The sequence below is a fragment of the Medicago truncatula genome, chromosome 7, assembly GCF_003473485.1.
Source record: "Medicago truncatula cultivar Jemalong A17 chromosome 7, MtrunA17r5.0-ANR, whole genome shotgun sequence".
Taxonomy (NCBI): Eukaryota; Viridiplantae; Streptophyta; class Magnoliopsida; order Fabales; family Fabaceae; genus Medicago; species Medicago truncatula.
Genome location: NC_053048.1, coordinates 19,254,922 through 19,279,065, shown reverse-complemented (window position 1 = coordinate 19,279,065; position 24,144 = coordinate 19,254,922). Strand labels below are relative to the sequence as shown.

Below are 24,144 nucleotides of genomic sequence, written 5' to 3'. Positions count from 1 at the left end.
ATTTGAATCCGAAAATAAATCGGTTCTTCACTGATTTGATATCTTCTTCTTCTTCACCGGTTCAATCTTCTTCGTTTTCTTTCCCTCTTCTTCTCACTGTCTTCTTCGTGATCGTGCTTGAGTCCGTCGCTAACAGTGATGGATTCGCACTCGTATTGTGAAGGAGTCGATTCAATGATGAAGATTCAGTATTGAATCTCTGAGAATTGCAGAGAATTTGATGAATTTGTTGATGATTCAGTGATTCTGGTGATTTAGGGTTTGTGATTGTTCTTGGTGTTCTTGGTGATTTTCTGAGTTTTGATCTAACTGACAAGAGAGAGAAACTTCTCAGGTGTTTTTGATGATGGCGCGTGACTGAATTTTTTTTTTGACTCGTGCATTGAATGCGCCTTTTATAGGCTGCCACTTGTAACTGAGACCCAATGGGATACTGCCACCTGGAATTGGACTTAAGGACCTCTCTGCAAAAAAAGAAAAATTGAAGGATTGGACTGTAATAAAAAAAAGGGACTAAAATGCAATTTTTAAACTGTTTGGGACTGAAATGCAATTTTTAAACTGTTTAGGGACTAAAATGCAATTAAAAATAAAATTGGACTAAAATTGGTAATTTGGAAAAAACGTAAAGTGAAACCAACAATAAAATCAACAAAAGGACTAAAATGAACCAGCTACAAAAATGAGGTATTTTAAAATACCTCTCTGCCGAAATTTTGACAGGAAAAGACCAAAATGCCCCTAGGGACTAAACTGACTCAGATGCAATTTTTTTGAAATGATTTTTAAACAAAGACTCAACAATGATTTGTACAGACAAATTGAAAAGACTCAGAGGCAAACACAGGGACTAAAATGGGTTCCACTGCAGGAAATGACCAAAATACCCTTGTGTATGATTTTTTGAAATAACATGCAAGAAAAGTAATGCAACGTTTCAGAGAGTTCTTAAATGACTTGTAATGTCGGAAAAGACAGAGGCAGTAAAATACGTTTAAAAAGAGAGTAAAGATTCAGAGTAAAATAACAGAGAATTGACAAATATCAGTGTTAAAAAAGAAATTTGAATGAGTATTTTTAGGTCCAAAATCAGGGTATAACAATCAATAAACACAACCACAAATTTATCCAGATAAGCATGGAAAATTTTGTTCATATACTCCATAAACACACCAGGCGCATTAGTAACACCGAAAGACATCACCTTATATTCATAGTGACCATAACGTGTCCTAAAGGCCGTCTTCTGCATATCCTCATCCTTCACCTTAATCTGATGGTAACCTGACCTCAAATCAATTTTGCTGAACACAGGAGCACCCACTAACTGATCCATTAAATCGTCAATTCTCGGAAGTGGATACCTGTTCTTTATCGTCACTTTATTCAGCTGACGGTAATCTATACATAACCTCATGCTACCATCCTTCTTCTTAACCAACAATACCGGCGCTCCCCACAGTGACACACTCAGTCTTACAAATTTCTTATCAAGTAAATCTTCCAACTGTTTCTTCAATTCGGCTAACTAGGACGCCGACATACGATAAGGTGCCATCGACACCGGCTTCGTTCTGGGCACAAGATCGATTGAAAATTCAACCTCCCTCTCTGGTGGCACATCTGGAATCTCATCAGGAAAAACTTATGGAAATTCACTCACAACCGACAATCTATCAATCACAGCTTGATTCTCCAATGACAAGTATGCCATCAAAGAAAACATTAAAATCCCATCACGCTCTAACTGCTTCAACTGTTTAGTAGTTAAGAACTCAGCTTATACTCTAACCAGTTCATCCCAAAAATTACATCCATACCCGTTAACGGCAAACATACTAGATCGACTTCAAAGTCTCTACCAAACATAGACAGTGGAAAACTCAAACAAAGAAAAGAAGTAGTTACTGAACCCTTAGCTGGAGTTTCAAGAACCATTTCTCCATTCATATCAGACATAACCAGACCCAACTTATATGCACAATCAACAACAATGAAACAATGAGTAGCACCAGTATCTATAATAGCAATTAAAGGAGTACTATTAAAGAAACAAGTACCTTTGATAAGTCGGTCCTCATTCACCGTTTGCGTACCAGTCAAAGCAAACACCTTGCCACCTGTCCGAAACTTCTTGGGCTTCTTGCACTGCGAGCTAATATGTCCCTCTTCATCACAATTATAGCATACAACATCCCACGCTTACAATCAGCTAAAGTATGTCCTTTCTGTCCACACCTAAAGCACTTCTTCTCATCTCGGTCACACACATTACTCTTGTGGCCTTTCTCACCACACTTGAAGCAAATAATTTCAGTAGGAGCATCTCACCTCTTAGGCCTCCTCTCATCATTCAGCCTCTGTTTACCTTTGTCAGCAGAAGCACTAACGGTTTCGGACGACTCTACTATCCCTTACCTCTGCGCTCACTCATCACTTTATAATGAGCTTTTGTATCCTCTTCATAGATTCTACAGCTGCTTACTAATTCAGAAAAATTTCTTATCTTCTGATAACCAATAGCCCGCTTGATATCAGCTCTCAAACCATTTTCAAACTTGATGCAATTGAAGAACTGAGTTGTCTCCGCAGTATAGTGTGGATAGAATTTTGAAAGCTCCACAAACTTAGCTGCATACTCAGTTACCGACATATCACCTTGCTTCAAGTCCAGAAACTCAATTTCCTTCTTACCTCAGACATCCTCGGAAAATACCTGCTCAGAAATTCTCTCCTGAACACAGCCCAGGTCAGCAGCACCATCTTATTCAAGAACGCGTAAAAGACTGACCCACCAGTCATTAGCTTCTTCAGCCATCATGTGCGTACCAAACCGCACCTTCTGAACCTCACTGCATTGCATGACTCTGAAAATCGTCTCAACCTCTTTGAGCCACTTCAGAGCTCCATCAGGGTCATACCTCCCTTTGAATGTTGGTGGATGGTTTCTCAGAAAGGTCTCCAACATCCTCACACCATCATTACCAGCAACAACACTCGGTTGTTGTTGTACAGCTTGGGCTACAGCCTCAAGTGCAGCAGCAAGAGCAGCATCATTCCTCCCAGCCATCTCAGAATTTCTACATAAGAAACAACAATCAGAACAACAAAGACAACTTAAAGTTGACACTCTACCCTATGTGGCTCAACACGACTCTACTACTTGGCCGGACGGACCAACCTGCTCTGATATCAATTGTAACACCCCGTTATCACAAACAATTAAATAACATATAATATAATCAGAGTTCAACAACAAACAGACATGTCACACTGTTTTTCAAAATTTCTTAAATAGAAATAAATACTATTTAATAAACATCATCCTTTATAACACATCAATAATTTGCAGCGGAATACTTTTCAAATATTTAACATCATATTCATCTTCAATCAATAGTAAGAATTATTACTCAATCAACAACAACGACTCATGCAACGACATGACAACACTGTAATACCCCGTTCCCATTTATCAAATATTTAATAAAATAAACATGCATCAGAGTATTAACCCAACGGGCATGTCACACTTCTAAATTAAAAACCTTATAGATAGAATATAAAAATCTATTTAAATCACAACCTTAAAAAATCATCAATAATTTTTCAGCGGAATTATTGTCTCGACATTAACAACCACAACATATTAAATTCTTGGCATAAAAGCCTCAACCAGAAAAATCCAACAATCATAGGGCTACAACATCATTATCCAAAATTTTATACATAGGAATGAAGAAACATTAAAAATCCCATCCCACGTATCAGAGCCCTAGACACTTTGAGCCACCACCTACTACTCAAGATCATCTGCAAGTTACCCATAGGAAGGGCAACATTTTCAAGCAGAAGGGGTGAGATTCTCAGTCAATAAAAATAATATATAATAACATCAATTGAATCTAACACCCTACAATATCAATGATTATTCACTAGGCATAAGTATTTCATAATCAACAACAATAATCCAGATATAACAATTCAATCAACAATAACAACTCATGTAATGACATGACACCCCTCTAAGACTCCTCGATGATGCAACTATGCACGTGGTACATTATTCAGGGTCGTGACCCACTCCGCTGTCGAATGGTTAAAGCATTCTCATCAGGACATAAGTCCTCACCGCTCAACACCGCTTTGAACAACTAGTGTTCCACCGCTTTGAACGACAAGGCGTTCCAGGGCCGAAGCCCTCCCACTTTTATGCTTATGCGACTAACCCACTTGTGTATATCTACATACAACTCAACTAATGCATATATGTGTATATGACTTACAAATCCATGAAACCAATTCAACCATTCCAGAAAATGTACAATTAATAATATTAATCAAACCAATGCATCAAGTTCATTCAACATAGTGTATACTCTCTTGGTTCATACTCAAAACATCTCCCAATTCACTAAACTCAACAAATTCTGTTACTAAAACGTTCCATTAGGATCCAGCATATATATAAGGGTTATACAAGTGTCGCGTCATTTTTCGGAGATCAAGGCTATTTGATTAGCTTTTGACTCACTAATTTCTTTCACGACTGAACATTTAATTTTTAAGGAAAAGGGGAAAAAAGTTCAAAACACCCCATATTGAAAAGATTTAGGGTTCGGGGGTTAGTTACATAAAGGGAAGGTATTTGCACCCTTTATGTCCGTAGTACTCTAAGGGAACCTCTTGGTTTCATTTACTTTTTGTGCTATAAACTTGCTTGCCTTTAGAAAAAAGAGTTAGTGTGATGACTAAAAGCAAAAGAAAGTGAGACCTAATTTATCTACATTTTTTATTGTTTGAAAGGACATGGTCCTCTGCCTACGTACCCGTGAGGGATCAAAACCTCGTAGTTCGGGGTAGAAATTGACGTTTGATCGGTTTGGTGTTTTTTATTAGTTTTGAAAAAGGTTTTAAAAGGAAGAGCCAAGTGGCAAATAAGAATTGAGTTGTGTTTTTTATTAAAAGGAAAGATGACTCGAAGTATGATTAAATTGATTGATATTTGATTAAGAAAATAAAATGAAGAAAGAGACGATCACTTGATTTAGGATCAAGGTTTATTATAAGAAATGTTTTTTGTTTTTTTTTGTTATTTGCATTTTTTGTTGTTTTTGAATGATAGCTATACTAAAAAATTAACACTAACGGAGCGAGAAAAGATAAAAGCGTAGGTACCTTATGGTGGCGTTGGACCACCACAAGGACCATTAACCTAATCTAGAAACATAAAGAGAAAGGCATACACACCTACAACTATTACAAAAACCCTATTATACATGCTATGGTCTGCGGGAAAGTAAATGACGGAAATAATTTACATTTAAATCTAATTTACATTCTACGTTACGAAAATAAATAAATTACATTAAAAGCCTAAATACATTCTAAACGATTATGCGATAAAGTAAATGACATAAGTAAAAAAACAATAAAAGAAAATAATGCAGAATAAAGGAACTAGCTAAAAACGTAAAGGAAATAATTACATATGCGAGATAGAGCTAATTATGCATGAAAATATGAATAAAAATGCAAGGGAGAGGGGTGCAACAGTAAAAAGGGGGTGCAGGAATTGAAAAAAAAAGAACTGGGCTTTAAAGGGTAGAGGCGCGCTGTTGGGCCTCGGTTGGGCAAAGAAAGAACCGGGTTGGCCTACACCGTTTCAAAGGTTGAACCGGTTCGGTCTGGTGATATATATAGGCAGTGGGCTGGTTTTATTTCATTTTTACATGTTGTTTCTCTCTCCTTCTTACAAAATGCTCTCTTCTCTCTCTTTATTTCTTTTTCTTCTCCGAAAATGGGGAAGGCGGCCGGGAGAACTTCGGTGCGGCGGCCGGCGAATCATCGCGGCGGCGCCGCCGCACCGGAGCTAGAAGCTCTTCTTTTTTTGAAAAAAAAAATACATTTTAGAACCGGTTTATCCTCCCATATTCGATTCTTTACCCACAATTTCCAGAAAATGAGTTCCCAAACCTAGATCTAAAAAAACGAAGAAAAAAAAAGCTACCTTTTGACTTTTTGTTTTCTGGTCCGGCTTGATTCGTACTCTGTATGGATCGGTTCTGTTGCTGTTGTGTCCTTGCGGTTGGATCGGTTGTGGATATCGGCTTCTTTGTGATACATGATTTGTCTTTCTGTGCTTTTCCGATCTGCTTCTTCTGTGTTGTGTGATTCTGCTGCGCGTCTCTGGCCTTCTCAGTGTGTTGCTCTTGTGTTGCTTATGTGTTGCTCCTGTGCGTTTTTTCTTTCTGTTGTGTGATGCAGGTTAAGTATTTATAGTGCTAGGCTGAGGCTAGGGTTTGTTTAAAATCCGCAGAAATTAGGTGATTGGGATGGAGAGAGGCGCGTGACAGGCTGTGTAGACTGGATGAGGATGAGGATGAGGATGAATGAAAGAAGACGGCTTTGTGATTGTTCCGCATGAACTTGGACTGTTCTTCGGACTTATTGACAAAAGGGTAATAATAATAATAAAAGGTAAAAATTGAAAAGGTAAAAAGAAAAGAAGGAGATAAATACTAAAACAAAGTGATTTAAAAAAAAAGCTAAATAAATACAGGCCGATTAAAAAAAAGGATAAAATTGAAATTAATTAAAAATAATAAAAGATGGAATTAGATAAGATAAAGAGAGAAAAGGGCTTGATTTGGAAAAAATGAGGTATTTTAAAATACCTCCCTGCCGAAATTTTCACTGAAATGTGAGACTGATCAGGATTAGACGACGCGTGTCAATGGATCCTTAGGTCAAAAATTGGGGTATGACAGATGCCCCTATTTAAGTTTCTTCGTCCAGAGATTTTGAGATGAAATCTTTGATTCGATGGGCCGAAGAGACTTAAATACAAAAGGGCACCAATTTTGACCTAAGATGTTATGAATGCTCATGATGTAATTATGAATGCAAGACGACAAAGATGACTTGACTCGAATGAGAAATGACAACGAATATCCAAAAATTTTGAGGAAAGGATCCGACTCCACCAGGGGAATATAGTTTCACTGGAGAAAGAGATCGTCCCACGTCGTTTTGGCGATTCGAAATGAGATAAAAGGGAAAACTCAAGTGTCCGTTGGTGGAATGGTGACTTGAAACAAGGTGATAGCTAAATACAAGTTGTTCGTTTGTTGGAACTGGCCACTTGTCGTAAGGTAAAGAGATAAAAAGCAAGTTGTTCGTTGGTTGGAACTTGTCACTGGTCATAAAGAGGGTAAAAGATAAACACAAGTTGTTCGTTGGTTGGAACTTGTCACTTGTTATAAGGTAAAGAGATAACTGCAAGCTGTTCGTTGGTTGGAACTTGTCACTGGTCATAAAGAGGGTAAAAGATAAACACAAGTTGTTCGTTGGTTGGAACTGGCCACTTGAAATGAGGTAAAAGGGAAATGCAAGCTGTTCGTTGGTTGGAACTTGCTACTTGAAACGTGGTAAAAGGTAGATGCAAGTTGTCCATTGGTTGGGACTTGCCACTTGAAATATTTGATTGTTGACATCTCTGGAACAGCTATACTGGGGATGACACTTTTAATAAAGGAAGCGAAACAAGACGTTCATTTGTTAGAACTTGCCATTTGACATAACGATAATACGAGGGCTGAACTGGAAAGACACTGCCAAATAAAACTTTGGATTACTGAAGTAATTACGTATGAATGATGCAATGTATATGATGTGTATGAATCTGTGAGAGTATCGATGCATGAATGCATGTATGCATGAATGTGACTCGCACGATTGTACTCTTGTGGGTGATAGATGAAACTGGATGAGACAAGACATGACTTGTAAGGTGGGAAATGGCCCAACATTTCTGTACTACACCCTCGACAAACTTTCCTTGGAGATAACCTTCTTGAAGACAAAGTGACAAATGGTGCCTTGTGGGGAGAGAGTTCCTCGAAAACCTAGAAGAAGTCACCGCTTACAAGCTGACACAGAATGTTCTTCCATTTACACATTTAGTCGTCGTGCCATTGTTTTTTTATTGTTTTTTTCTCTTTTTTCTGAATCCCTAACTTTTGCCTGGACCGCCCTTTCGGGTTTTCGGTCCACCGGGAGTATATTCCTTTTTCTGCCCCTAATTTTTTCCTGGACCGCCCTTTCGGGTTTTCAGTCCACCGGGACGCTCTCTATTGCCTAAGTCGCCTTTTCAGGTTTTCAACTTAGCGAGCTTTGATTTTTTTGTATATATTTTTTTTTTATTTTCGAAGGCCTACCACAATGCCTAGCCATGTTTGTCTGGTGGGGTCCCACCACTCTCGAGGAACGCGTTGACGTATGCTTCTTTCACTCTCAAGTCCTGAGTTGCACTTATTTGTTTATGCTTTTGAGAGACATGAAATTTTCCTCTTTTTTAGAATCTTGCTTCAAGATCTTATCATCAAAAAGTAGAAGAAATTTGGGAGATAAAATAAACGGGGAATTTCGAACAAAAGGGCAAAGGCTCAAATATTATTGATTGAATGACATTCTGCCAAAGGCACGAACTCATAGATTTTTTACAAAACTTTTTAAAAAAAATGGTAATTTAAAATGGAGTGGTACATTGAGCCTCATAACCCTACTCTCTCTAGCAACTTTGAAATCCGCTGTTATTGATGCTTCAGATCGGGAGATACCCTGATAGTAGGCCTGCTCCAAGTGAATTTGTGCCTGACCAGATGCATTTACTTTGTCCTTTTGATCCTTAACTTTTGCATAGACCGCCCTTTCGGGTTTTCAGCCTATCAGGATAATGATTTCTGTTTATTGTCTCTAATTTTTGCCTGGGCCGCCCTTTCGGGTTTTCAGTCCACCGAGACGCTCATTTTTGCCTAAGCCGCCCTCTTTTGGGTTTTCGACTTACCGAGCTGTTCTTGTAAGATTTTTAGACAAAGTATTTCTTGACTGCATCCGTGTTTACAGGACGTGGAAGTTCTTCACCATCCATGGTTTGCAGAGTCATAGCACCACCTGAGAAGGCTTTCTTGACAACATATGGGCCTTCATAGTTAGGCGTCCATTTGCCCCTGGAGTCAGGTTGGAAAGTCAAAATCTTTTTGAGCACAAGATCACCTTCTTTAAATTCACGGGGACGAACTTTCTTGTCAAAAGCCTGTTTCATCCTCTTCTGATATAGTTGTCCATGGCAAAGAGAAGCCATGCGCTTTTCTTCGATCAGATTCAATTGGTCGTACCTATTTTGAACCCATTCAGCCTCTGACAATTCCGCCTCCATTAAAACTCTCATTGAAGGAATCGCAACCTCTACCGGAAGTACCGCCTCCATGCCGTATACCAAAGAGAAAGGGGTTGCCCCTGTTGATGTGCGTACCGAAGTACGATATCCATGTAATGCAAAGGGAAGCACCTCATGCCAATCCTTATAAGTTACTACCATTTTCTGGACAATTTTCTTTATGTTTTTGTTTGCAGCTTCGACAGCACCATTCATCTGCGGTCTGTACGGCGAAGAGTTATGGTGCTCGATTTTGAAATCATCACACAGCTCTCTCATCATTTTGTTATTTAGATTCGTCCCGTTGTCTGTAATGATCCGACTGGGGACACCGTAACGGCAGATGATATGATTCTTGATAAACTTGACCACCACTTGTTTAGTCACATTAGCATAAGAAGCAGCTTCAACCCACTTGGTGAAATAGTCAATAGCCACTAGAATGAAGCGGTGTCCATTTGAAGCTTTGGGCTCAATCCTTCCAATCATGTCGATGCCCCACATAGAGAAAGGCCACGGAGAAGAAAGAACACTGAGTGCAGTTGGCGGCACATGAATCTTATCGGCATATATCTGACATTTATGACACTTCCTGGCATGCTTGTAACAATCGGCCTCCATCGTCATCCAGTAATAGCCTGCTCTCAATATCTTCTTAGCCATTGTATGCCCACTAGGATGAGTTCCGAAGGATCCTTCGTGTATTTCATGCATCAATAAATCAGCTTCGTATCTGTCTACACATCTGAGTAAGACCATGTCAAAGTTTCTTTTATACAAAATGTCCAGACAGTCTTCTTAGAGTTTTCTTGTCTTTGTTGGATGCTCCGGGAGGATACTCTTGAGTTTGAAGAAACACCTTGATATCATGAAACCATGGATTATCATCGAAAACTATTTCGGCAGCCAACACATGAGCAGGCCTATCAAGGAACTTGACACTGATTAGTGGCACGTCATTACTATGGTTCACCTTGATCATTGAAGATAAAGTAGCAAGAGCATCCGCCATCTGATTCTCATCCCGAGGGATATGGTGCAACTCCACTTTGTTGAAGAAAGTCAACAAACGTCTCGCGTAGTCCCTATAAGGTATTAGTCTAGTGTTGAGAGTTTCCCATTTTCCTTTGATCTGGTTAATCACGAGAGCTGAATCTCCATATATTTTGATATTCTTAATCCTCAAATCAATGGCTTCTTCAATACCCATGATGCAAGCCTCATATTCTGCAATGTTGTTCGTGCAATCAAACCGAAGCCTTGCAGTGAAAGGGATGTGAGTACCCTTCGGGGTAAGAATTACTGCCCCTATTCCATTACCATAGACGTTAACAGCACCATCAAATATCAAACCCCACTCTGAGTCTAGATCAGGACCTTCTCCGAATAGTGGTTCGTCACAATCTTTCATCTTCAGATACATAATCTCTTCATCGGGAAAGTCAAACTTGATAGGCTGGTAGTCTTCAAGTGGTTGGTGAGCCAGGTGATCAGCAAGGATACTGCCTTTGATTGCTTTCTGAGAACGGTACTCAATATCATACTCGGATAATAGCATCTGCCACCGGGAAATCCTCCCTGTCAAAGCGGGCTTCTCAAATATGTACTTGATCGGATCCATTTTAGATATCAGCCAAGTAGTATGACTAATCATATAATGACGGAGGCGTTTGGCAGCCCAGGCTAGAGCACAACAAGTCCTCTCAAGCATGGAATAGCGAGATTCACAGTCAGTAAACTTCTTGCTTAGATAATAAATGGCGTGCTCCTTTCTTCCAGTTTCATCTTGTTGTCCGAGTACACAACCCATAGAATCTTCTAGCACAGCCAGGTACATAATCAGTGGTCTTCCTTCAACTAGAGGGATGAGAATCGGAGGCTCTAGCAAGTACTCTTTGATGCTGTCAAAAGCCTTCTGGCAATCCTCTGTCCACACAATACCTTGCTCTTTGCGGAGTAATTTGAATATCGGCCCGCACGTTGCTGTCATATGAGAAATGAAACGGGAGATGTAATTCAGTCGTCCGAGAAACCCCCTTACTTGTTTTTCTGTTTTCGGAACAGGCATCTCTCGGATAGCTCTAACTTTGTCGGGATCTACTTCAATACCTTTCTGACTGACAATGAAGCCTAGAAGCTTCCCAGATCTAACACCAAAAGTGCACTTGTTGGGATTCAGACGAAGTTTGTACTTTCTTAACCGCTGGAACATCTTCAACAAATACTCTACATGTTCTTCTTCGGTAATCGACTTGACTATCATGTCATCCACATAGACCTCAATCTCTTTATGTATCATGTCATGAAAGATAGTAGTCATACCCCTCTGATAAGTAGCTCCAGCATTGATCAACCCGAACGGCATTACTCTGTAACAGAAAGTGCCCCAAGGTGTAATAAAAGACGTCTTCTCTCTATCTTCGGGTGCCATCTTGATCTGATTATAACCGGAGAAACCATCCATGAATGAGAAGACTTTGGATTTTGCAGTACTATCAACCAACACATCAATATGAGGCAACGGGAAATCATCCTTGGGACTGGCTTTGTTTAGATCCCGGTAATCAACACACATTCTGACTTTACCATCCTTCTTTGGAACAGGCACTATATTGGCTAGCCATTGAGGGTACTTTGATGTGACAAGGAAACCCGCGTCGATCTGTTTATGTACTTCCTCTTTAATCTTGAGAGCCATGTCAGGACGGGTTCTTCTCAATTTCTGCTTGACTGGCGGGCACTCAGGCTTTAAAGGCAGATGATGCACCACAATATCAGTATCAAGACTCGGCATATCTTGGTACGACCAGGCGAACACATCACTATATTCTTTAAGAAGTTCTATCACTCGCCTCTTGACACTTACTTCGAGTGATGCCCCAATCTTGACCTCTTTTTTGTCTTCTTCGGTACCCAAATTGATCATTTCTAATTCTTCTCCAAAAGGCTGAATGGTCTTTCTTTCCCGTTCGAGCAGCCGAGAGATTTCGTCGGGAATCTCTTCAACCTCTTCTTCTTCCGCCTCATACACAGGGAACTCAAAATTGGGAGAGATCATAGGGCTATGTTGCTCAAAGGGTTCATCATTTTTTAATCTGCACATATGATTGATGATTTTAGAAAATTAGTAAATGCAGATTTTTCGAAGGTTATTATGTTTTTTCTTTGGTTTTTGTATTACCATTTTTCAGAAAAGCTTAAAATAAGACCATAAAAAGTCGGGAACAAAACGACATTTTTATTTGATTGATGATAATCTTTTAAAGCAAAAAGCCCTAGATAGATTCACTTTCGCTTGGGGCGGGGCGAAAGGATTTTTTTGTAAAAGCATAAGACAAAACAAGTGCATTACTTGGACAAGTGAGCAATAAAAGGAACATCAACAGCAACCCAATTGTGGCTAGACCCTCCCTGTGTCACAAAACTTCGAGGCACTTCTTCCGGATCATCTTTGATGATTGCATGAATGAAACCGGAACTGTGGAAAGTACCCTTTATTGTCTCGACGACGGTTCTTGTCTTGGACGAATCACCTGATGGAAAGAAACCCAGCCCTTCTTGGCGTTTGTTTTCTGGCAGTTCTATCAACTTTCCCCAGCTTGCAGATCCTCCGGCTTGTATTACCTTGTGAGCATCCTTCAGAGAAGAAATAGATGCCTCACTCTTCTTGGTACGCTCCTCTTCCATGGAAAATCCTTGAAAAGGTGTCCCTTCAACACTGTCAGCCCCGATGAATGAGAAAGACGACAAATGGCTCACCAACAAAGCCTCTTCACCATTCACTGTTACCAGCTTCCCATTCCTCACGAATTTCAACTTTTGATGCAGTGTAGACGTCACTGCCCCGCCTCATGGATCCAGGGTCGGCCTAGCAGGCAACTATATGATGCCTGAATGTCCATCACTTGGAAATTAATCTGGAAAACTTGTGGCCCAATTGTAATAGGCAGGAGTACCTCTCCAAGAACATTCTTCCTTGAACCATCAAAAGCTTTCACCATTACTCCACTCCGTCTCAAAGGCATACCCTGGTAAGAGAGTTGGTCATAGGTTGTCTTGGCCATCACGTTCAGAGCCGAACCGGTGTCTACTAGTACATTTGACAAAGCGTCAGTCTTGCAATTCACCGATATATGTAATGCCAAGTTATGGTTCTTTCCTTCTGCTGGGAGCTCTTCATCACTGAAACTCAAATTGTTACATGCAGTGATATTCCCGACTATCCCACCAAATTGGCCTACGGTTACGTCATAGTCCACAAAAGCTTGTTCCAGGACCTTCATCAGTGCTTCCTTGTGAGCCTCAGAATTCAGTAACAAAGACATTATGGATATTTTTGACGGAGTCTGCATCAGTTGGTCAACAACCCTGTATTCACTCTTCTTTATCAACTTGAGAATTTCATCAAACTCTGAACTTGCATCGGCCCCATTGGACTGGCTTACCTCTTTGACAGCACTAGGATCCTTAGCCGGAGCTTCCTCAATCATTGGAGCACTAACTTTCTTCGGGAACACTATAGGAACAACACGCCTATTTCTCAGTATTCTACTGTCCCCAGCAACGTAACGTTGCTCACATAAGGCAAAGGCGGTATTGGAACTTCATGACCACCTTCTATCATAGTGGCATTGTATTTGTAAGGAATAGCCTTCTCGGATACATACGGTATTGGACCAGGCAAGCAGATCACTAAAGGAGTAGCTGTTGACTTCCGACTGTCATAGAATATCTCAAAAGGCTGTTCAGGAGTTATAACACATACATCATCACACCTTCTTTCGACAACGAGTTCTCCTCGGTCCAAAATTCCTTAAATGTCACCTCTTACTTTCTGACATCCCCCGGATTTTAGTTGGCACACTTCGCAGATATCATGATCATGCTCAAAAAGGTTCACCTTGCATAACTTGGCATGTAACGAGACTAGGGGTGTTTGGATGTGTTGGACGTCAAGAATGAGGTGAGTCCTTTGGCAATCTTCGACCATGTTGACGGCTGCAGCACCATGGTTTGGTAATGGATTTGTTTGAACATTCGGCGCTGAGTCCGTAAAAGTTATCTTTCCGTCATTGATTAGCCTCTGTACCGTGCTTTTAAAGGCATAACAGGTTTCAATATTATGACCACGACCCCCTTGATGGAAATCGCAAGTCTGGTCAAGTCTATACCAGGACGGCAGTTTTTCTGGTACCGGAGGAGGTGCTCTAGTTTGGACCAAATTTTTCTTGAGTAACCCTGGAAGCAGCTCTGCATAGGGGACAGGAATTGGGTCAATCGGCATCTTTGGTGGTCGAGGTTGTTGTTGTTGATAAGGTTGTTGTTGATATGGGCGTTGTTGGTACAGTTGTTGGAGATTTTGTTGAGGGTATTGTTGTTGAGGATATTGTGGTTGAGGATATTGTTGTTGATATTGTGGTTGAGGATATTGTTGTTGAGGATATTGTGGTTGAGGATATTGTTGTTGGGGATATTGTGGGAATTGAGGATATTGTGGGGATTGAGGATGGCTATTTGTTGGTTGAATAGTATGGGCGGCGGGTGTGATAGCAGCAACGGGTTGATAGATTGGATAAGTTTGTTGAGATCTTCCATGAGCCACCATACTGACTTCTTGTTCTTTCTTTCTTGGGAGGTGACTCCCGAATTTCTTGGTTCCACTGGTAGAAGTTGGATCTTTTACTAAACGTCCTTCTCGGACCCCTTCTTCCAACTGCACACCCATACCAACCATCTCAGCAAAGTTCTTGGGCGTACTTCCAACCATCCTTTTGTAGTAGAAAGAGTTGAGAGTTTTTAAGAAGAGCTTGGTCATCTCCTTTTCCTCAATACGCGGGTTGACTTGGGCAGCGGTATCTCTCCATCGCTGTGCGTACTCCTTGAATGTTTCCTTGTTCTCTTGAGTCATAGCTTGAAGATCACTTCGATCTGGAGCCATATCCACATTATAACTGTATTGCTCCACAAAAGCTTCACATAGATCACGGAAAGTTTGAATCTTTGTTTTGTCTAGATTCGTGTACCATTTGGAGGCGGGACTGGCCAAACTCTCTTGAAAGTAATAAATGAGGACTTGATCGTCCCGGGCATATGCGGACATCCTTCTTGCATACATTTTCAGATGTTCCTCAGGGCAAGAGTTCCCTTTATATTTCTCGAAATCTGGAATTTTGAATTTGTGGGGTATCTGGACATTCGGCACTAAACAGAGATCGTAGGCGGTCTTCCCAAACTTCTCTTTCCCCCGGAGAGCCTTCATTTCCTGGTTCATCATCTCATACTTCTCTTGTAAGTCATTCACTTTATTGTTGGCCTCCATATTCCCTGAATGGAAAATTGGTTCTTCACTTTGTGGAATAGTATGCATCACAGGTGCTGAGTAGGTCATAGCGGCTGGAGGAACTCTTACGGGAGGCGGGGGAACATGTGCCATGTATTGATGGGTAGGCATCTGAGCTTCACAAGCAATAGGGCGGAATATTTCTCCTGCAGTAAGTGGCTGGAACCAAGGCACGAAACGTTATGGAGTAGAGTGTGTTGGAGTATCGGCACATATTGTCCATTCAGGTATAGCAGAGGAAGATGCTTCGGCCTGAGTACTGATAGGAGGAGGTGGAGGCGCTTGTGATCGTGCTTGAACTTGCACTAGGGCTTGTGCTAGAGCTTGTGATTGAGCCTGGGCTTGAACTTGTGCTTGTGCTAGAGTTTGTGATTGAGCCTGGGCTTGAACTTGTGCTTGAGCTTGTGCTTCCCTCATTGTCTTCATCACTTCAGTCATTTCATTTATTTGAGCCTGCATGGATGCCACTTCTCCCCGGAGTACTTGATTTTCTTGCTCGAGATAATCCATTCTCCTCTTTACGTTTGCTCGAGTGTAGTGAGTACGGGTAGACTTGTAGTGGATACGTGGGGCCACCTTTTGAAATGGGTTGACCTTTTTTCTGGAAAAGAAGATTGGTGTGAGACTTTGATTTGAGACTATGAAATGCAGGATGATGCATGATGTTATGCAAAAAGATAGACATATTTTATTTATGGAAGGACTTATAAAGTAATTTTGTAACCATTATAACTGAAAGTTTCATTGAATAATTAAAGTACTACAAGATAATTCCCTTTCTAAACAACAAAGCCAAGGGATAAACTTCAAAGTAAAAAAACATAAAAAAAAAATAAATAAATAAAGGCAACTGGGAAAGACTAGTCCTCGAAATCTGAATCTGGGCCATCAAACAAATCCATGGAATCCATACGCTGCTTCTTAGTGATATGCTTTTTAAGCAACTTGTCCTTCTCTTGGAGTAGATCATCTCTCTCGATCATTTGTTGCCTCATCTTGAGGAGCTCATGATCTTTCTGTTCTACTTGTCCCCTTAAAGTCCCAATCTCGCTCTCAGCTTCCATATATCTTATTCTCCAGGTATCCTTTTCTCGTGTCATCTCGGCCAACAGATACTGGGCTTCCTCTTTGGTTTTAGAAGTCATGGGTAGGGATGGAGACAGGGTAGTCGAAGATGGGAGCCTCTGTAGGGGGAAAGGTATTCCATTTTTTGCAGCTCTATCAATGACCCATTTAGTGTAAGATTCGTAGACCAATCCTGACCTCCTTCCTAACTGTCCTTTTTCCCTCTTATGCACTGCACGCCAAGCTTGTATAAATTTTCCTCTCATGCCTTTGCTATCCTCTTTGTTAAGGTAGAATATCTCGTCTAGTGAGATGTCCTTTGGTTTCTCCATTGGGTACCCAAACTGGCGCCTGGCGAGGATAGGGTTATAGTTGATTCCCCCACATATACCGAGAAGAGGTACATTAGGGAATTCTCCGCAGCTGTCAATGATTGTTCCGGTATCATAACACCGGTTGTACCAAACTATATCAGATGGAGCGAGGGACATGGTTTTTTGTGACCAAAGGGTATTTTCTGGATTGGTTTTGAAGTGATCGGGTAAGTGTAAGGTAAACCATTTATATAGCAAGGGTGCATAACAGAGTATAGTCCCTTGCCCCTTTTGGGTTCGATCATGGATGGAATGGTATGTGTCGGCAAGCAAAGTGGGGACAGGGTTTTTGGCTAGGAATATTTTGATGGCATTAACATTAACAAAGTCGGGGACATCTGGGAAGAGCATAAGACCATAGATGAGTAGGGCAAGGACAGATTCAAAAGCGTCAATGCTGCCTATATCGGCAAAGGAGGTGGCTTTTTCAAAGAGGAATTTGGCGGGTAGACCTAGAAGGCCTCCTTTGGTAGTAAGTTTAGCTGTTATAATGGATGTTTCAAGGTGAAGGGCTTTTGCAATGACTGCGTGCTTAGGAGCGGGCTCAAGGCCGTTGAAAGGTTCTTTGTCAGACACCGGTAAACCGATCAAATAAGAGTACTCCTCAAGGGTGGGGACAAGTTGGTAGTCGATGAAAGTGAAACAATGGCAATAAGAGTCATAAAATTGGACCAAAGTATCGAGGATCCCTTGTACCACCTTCATTTCGAGGAGATTAAGTAGTCTTCCATGACGATCTCGAAAACCTCCCGGGTTAGTCACCCTCTTTCCTAGCTTCCTTAGATTTGACATATTCGGGTTCCGGAAATAGTACTTCTTAGTGCTTCTTGTTGCAGGATACATATCTATGGTGTTTACAAAAAAAAACTGTATAAGTCCTTCGATATTTTGATGAGAAAAAGTTTTATGAATGAATGATGTATGCATGATTATGCTAAAAAACATAGAAAACATGGTGTGAGGTTAAGTCCACAATGTTGGAGCTTAAGGGTAATAACGCCATTTGGTAAGGACTATGGTTTCATTTGTACCTGTATTTCGGGTTCTACCAAGTTCCCAAAGTCATTAACCACTTCCAAATATTATTAGGTTACAAGATTACTCTTGATCCAATATCATTTGTAGGAAAGTCTCTTTTGAGTGTAGTCTCGCGTATCAACTAATTCAAGATTACTCTTGATTAGCCACCGCACTACGTCCTAAAAGGCCAAGATGGGTTAAAGGTAACTAAAGGTCCTCAACTTCGACGGTTACTTGAAAATAATAGTGCCAAACACGATTACTCCTGTCAACAAAGTATTACTTCCAAGAACCTCCATTGAGCGGGATTATCACATGTACCAACACTCAAGATTACTCTTGGAATGGCACTTTGATTATATCACCATCCTATCTTAATGTTCACTCAAGCCCGGGTGTAGGACTTATCTCACCACTCACGTTAGAAAAGAGAAAGAAGAAGGAAGAACATATATACACGTATTTCCATCTTTTATTTTTTGTTTTAAGCAAGTTATAGCACAAAAGATTAAATAAAATCAAGTTAGGCTCAACCCTCTTAGGGTCTCCCCAGTGAAGTCGCCATTTCTATCGCGTCATTTTTCGGAGATCAAGGCTATTTGATTAGCTTTTGACTCACTAATTTCTTTCACGACTGAACATTTAATTTTTAAGGAAAAGGGGAAAAAAGTTCAAAACACCCCATATTGAAAAGATTTAGGGTTCGGGGGTTAGTTACATAAAGGGAAGGTATTTGCACCCTTTATGTCCGTAGTACTCTAAGGGAACCTCTTGGTTTCATTTACTTTTTGTGCTATAAACTTGCTTGCCTTTAGAAAAAAGAGTTAGTGTGATGATTAAAAGCAAAAGAAAGTGAGACCTAATTTATCTACATTTTTTATTGTTTGAAAGGACATGGTCCTCTGCCTACGTACCCGTGAGGGATCAAAACCTCGTAGTTCGGGGTAGAAATTGACGTTTGATCGGTTTGGTGTTTTTTATTAGTTTTGAAAAAGGTTTTAAAAGGAAGAGCCAAGTGGCAAATAAGAATTGAGTTGTGTTTTTTATTAAAAGGAAAGATGACTCGAAGTATGATTAAATTGATTGATATTTGATTAAGAAAATAAAATGAAGAAAGAGACGATCACTTGATTTAGGATCAAGGTTTATTATAAAAAATGTTTTTTGTTTTTTTTTGTTATTTGCATTTTTTGTTGTTTTTGAATGATAGCTATACTAAAAAATTAACACTAACGGAGCGAGAAAAGATAAAAGCGTAGGTACCTTATGGTGGCGTTGGACCACCACAAGGACCATTAACCTAATCTAGAAACATAAAGAGAAAGGCATACACACCTACAACTATTACAAAAACCCTATTATACATGCTATGGTCTGCGGGAAAGTAAATGACGAAAATAATTTACATTTAAACCTAATTTACATTCTAAGTTACGAAAATAAATAAATTACATTAAAAGCCTAAATACATTCTAAACGATTATGCGATAAAGTAAATGACATAAGTAAAAAAACAATAAAAGAAAATAATGCAGAATAAAGGAACTAGCTAAAAACGTAAAGGAAATAATTACATATGCGAGATAGAGCTAATTATGCATGAAAATATGAATAAAAATGCAAGGGAGAGGGGTGCAACAGTAAACAGGGGGTGCAGGAATTGAAAAAAAAAGAACTGGGCTTTAAAGGGTAGAGGCGCGCTGTTGGGCCTCGGTTGGGCAAAGAAAGAACCGGGTTGGCCTACACCGTTTCAAAGGTTGAACCGGTTCGGTCTGGTGATATATATAGGCAGTGGGCTGGTTTTATTTCATTTTTACATGTTGTTTCTCTCTCCTTCTTACAAAATGCTCTCTTCTCTCTCTTTATTTCTTTTTCTTCTCCGAAAATGGGGAAGGCGGCCGGGAGAACTTCGGTGCGGTGGCCGGCGAATCATCGCGGCGGCGCCGCCGCACCGGAGCTAGAAGCTCTTCTTTTTTTGAAAAAAAAATACATTTTAGAACCGGTTTATCCTCCCATATTCGATTCTTTACCCACAATTTCCAGAAAATGAGTTCCCAAACCTAGATCTAAAAAAACGAAGAAAAAAAAAGCTACCTTTTCACTTTTTGTTTTCTGGTCCGGCTTGATTCGTACTCTGTATGGATCGGTTCTGTTGCTGTTGTGTCCTTGCGGTTGGATCGGTTGTGGATATCGGCTTCTTTGTGATACGTGACTTGTCTTTCTGTGCTTTTCCGATCCGCTTCTTCTGTGTTGTGTGATTCTGCTGCGCGTCTCTGGCCTTCTCTGTGTGTTGCTCTTGTGTTGCTTATGTGTTGCTCCTGTGCGTTTTTTCTTTCTGTTGTGTGATGCAGGTTAAGTATTTATAGTGCTGGGCTGAGGCTAGGGTTTGTTTAAAATCCGCAGAAATTAGGTGATTGGGATGGAGAGAGGCGCGTGACAGGCTGTGTAGACTGGATGAGGATGAGGATGAGGATGAATGAAAGAAGACAGCTTTGTGATTGTTCCGCATGAACTTGGACTGTTCTTCGGACTTATTGACAAAAGGGTAATAATAATAATAAAAGGTAAAAATTGAAAAGGTAAAAAGAAAAGAAGGAGATAAATACTAAAACAAAGTGATTTAAAAAAAAAGCTAAATAAATACAGGCCGATTAAAAAAAAGGATAAAATTGAAATTAATTAAAAATAATAAAAGATGGAATTAGATAAGATAAAGAGAGAAAAGGGCTTGATTTGGAAAAAATGAGGTATTTTAAAATACCTCCCTGCCGAAATTTTCACTGAAATGTGAGACTGATCAGGATTAGACGACGCGTGTCAATGGATCCTTAGGTCAAAAATTGGGGTATGACAACAAGTTAAAAGGGATATGTTTAAATGTTGCAAGGGGTCCCCTAATGCACGAGGCAAAGTTCAAATAGTGGCTAACTAAGGTCAACTTCGCTTAAGCGACGGCTAGTTCGCTTAAGCGACCGGCTTACAGTAAGTCTGGTTTCTGCTCGCTTACGGTTCGCTTAAGCGAATCCTTGGCAGAATCAAAATGGTTTTTCGCTTACGGGCTTGCTCACTGTTCGCTTAAGCGAACGGGAAAAATCGCATTCTGGGCAGCTTGCTTGAATGCTCGCTTAAGCGACGGGTCGTTCGCTTAAGCGACGGGTCGTTCGCTTAAGCGACGGGTCGTTCGCTTAAGCGACGGGTCGTTCGCTTAAGCGACCATTCATCTGGGCAGTGCAAAAACCTATGGGTTCAAACCTCTTCTCACTCCAAAAACCCAATTTTAATCCCCTGATCGCCCAAAACGTTTTCCAGCAGATGTTTACAGGTTTTATACACAACTAAGCATCTAAAGGAAACACAAACAGACATCAACAACAACAACAATGCAGATCATTCACCATCATACAAAACTTCATCAATTCATCCAATCAATTATATTTTCAATCAAATTGTGATCACAACAACAATATAGGTTAAGAATTCATTCTGAACATCACATTACAACATATTTAATATGATCGTTACACCACTCTCCTCAAAATCATCATCAACCCTAATCTTCAATTATATCTTCAAAAGCTAAGCAATTAGGTCAATTTTTCAGAAATTATATATATGATTATTGAGAGATAGTCTCACCCTTACCTTAGTTTTGCAGAAGGATCACACAGCAAAATCGGTTCCTAGGCACTCCTCTGTTGTTCCTGCTCTTCTTCTCCCTTTTCTCCCAAAAGTTTAGTTTTCTTCCGTAAAAACGTTCTGACTGTTTTTCTTTCTTTCTTAACCTCTTTCTTAACTCCCTTCAATTCTATTAATTCCCCTTAATTTTAATAAATTCTAATTAACTCCCTAATTTCTAAAATAATGTTAATTTCCACTTATATTAATTATTAATATAATAAACTATATAATAAAATGCACACACCACATAAATCACCAAAAATCACATAAAATCACATATGGGACTCCAAATAAATCAAAATAAAATAAAATAACAACTAGGGCGTTACAACTCCACTAAGACTCCTCAATAAAATGCGACTATGCACATGCATGTGGTACCATTTTATAGGGCATAAGCCCTCACCGAATTTGAATGGTTAAAGCATTCACAGGGCATAAGCCCTCACCAATTTGAACGACAAGGTGTTCCAGGGCATTTTCCCTCACCGCTTTATGTTTATGCAATGGACTCAACTTGTGTATATCTACATAGAACTCAACAATCCAACAACATGTATGATTTATTTAGATATAAGCATACATCACAGTCATCAACAAATCATCATAATAATTCAATAGCTCCAGAAAATAACACAATTAATTATAATCATGTTCCTACCTAAAGTTAATCAACATTATTCAACTACGTAAGAAACAGCTTCAGGTACTGGGCTACTCGCCTCGCGAGCACATCTGCTCGCTATGGCGAACTCAGGAAATGGGTTACTCGCCGTGGCGAGTACGAGGCGAACGAGAAAAAGGGTGCTCTCGGGAGTTTTGACATTTTTCTCACTAAATCTTCATTTTTAAGTTCCCTATTCATCTTTTTAATCTAAAAATTGTCACAGCCCTCTCTAAAAACATCCAGGCACTCAAAACTAACCAACTTATACCTTATAACAACAATCTGAAAATCAAGGTTCTCACTCACTAACTCGCCATGGCGAGTGGTTCTGCTCGCAAGGCGAGCCATGAAGATTGCTCACTCGCGAGGTGAGACAGGCTACTCGCCGGGGCGAGCGATGAATGTTAGTACGGACAGAATGCAGGTTTTTCCCCAAAAATCCGAATTTTCTCAATTCACTCCCCAAAACAGTTTACAGAAGTGTAATAAAATGATGTATGCAATCTGAACACATTCCTAACACTAAAACAATGATTCCTACACTTAATTCACCCAAAAATCCAAGAATCAAACCTAGACCCAAATTCCCAATTTCTACCAGAAACATGTTAAACCAAAATCAGAATTAGAAACTATACTATTGAAAGTAAACCTCACCCTTACCTTAAATCAGATGAACAAACTCTACAGAATTCTGGTTCTCTCGGCTCTTCTCCCATTATCTTCGTTTTCCTCCCAAAACTTGATTGTACGTAAAACTGCTTCTGACCTCTCTGATGAGATAAAACCGCAAGTGCACGGTCCTATCGAAGTAGTAAAATAGAGTATCGTTCCGTCAGGGAGTTATGAATTCAATTAACTTTAGATAATGATTAGACTAAAGATTTATAAGGTAGAAATGTTTGGGTTTTTAATTAAAAGCAAATAATAAAAGAAAAGATAAAAGCCTTGAGATTATTGGTTCATCTAAATGACAAGTCCTTCACAAACCAAACTATAAGCTTATAACTTTATGTTAGACCTAATTTCTCAAGACAGTTTCTCTTTTGTTCCTCTAGCAACCAAGCCTATTTCACTGACTTGATTACTATTAGATTTTGGTTCCTCTAACAATCAAGCCTATTTCGCTGACTTGATCATTATTAGTTCCCTTGAAGATCGAAACTATATATCTCAATGATTGCAAAGACTATTTCGCTGCCATTGGAATCCTTGTCTAAATTCACTTGTTCGAATAACAAAGCTCCACTTTCGTTTTATGAATTGATATTTGAGATGATGGATAAACAATTATCAAACCCTCCACTTTAGTTTCCACAGTTTGATAATGGTTGATCCATGTTAAAGCGGTGAATTTAGATAAGAAATTAGGGTTACATAAGATTAAGGCTTAGAGCTTGGATTGATTAGGATTATGTCATTTAGACTTATCCAACAATCCCAAGACAAAGAGAAGTCTACTCACTAACGTTCATTGTAGACAGAGAAGAAGAGAGAAAACATAAAAGCAAATAACAAGAAAGTAAAGGTGAACTTTTATTAGAAAGACAATTGTCACATATTGAATTCCAAGAAAAGATGAATATTTGTGATGGATAGCTACTCTATTTATAGCATACATTCGACTTAAAATCTAAGCAATTACATTATTGGAATGTTCCACAAAAAACTGCGGGCTAAAATAGAGTAGCTTAAAATCTAAGCAAAAGCAGCAAAAGTGACTCTGGAGGGTGGCACGGCCGTGCCAATGTTAGCACGGGCCGTGCCAAGCTTCTGACTT

At 39.8% G+C, this 24,144-nt stretch overlaps 1 protein-coding gene across 1 annotated transcript; it reads right to left on the bottom strand.

Annotated features, from left to right (window-relative positions):
- Positions 1-2,099: 2,099 nt before the first annotated feature.
- Positions 2,100-15,638, bottom strand: LOC112420119 (uncharacterized). The gene is given in 10 exon segments (XM_039827888.1): positions 2,100-2,284; positions 2,419-2,694; positions 2,986-3,080; positions 7,852-7,907; positions 8,876-10,007; positions 10,009-12,315; positions 12,579-13,071; positions 13,074-13,725; positions 13,800-13,961; positions 14,052-15,638. Coding segments are annotated over 10 exon segments (6,915 nt in total). The 5' UTR covers positions 15,609-15,638.
- Positions 15,639-24,144: the final 8,506 nt, after the last annotated feature.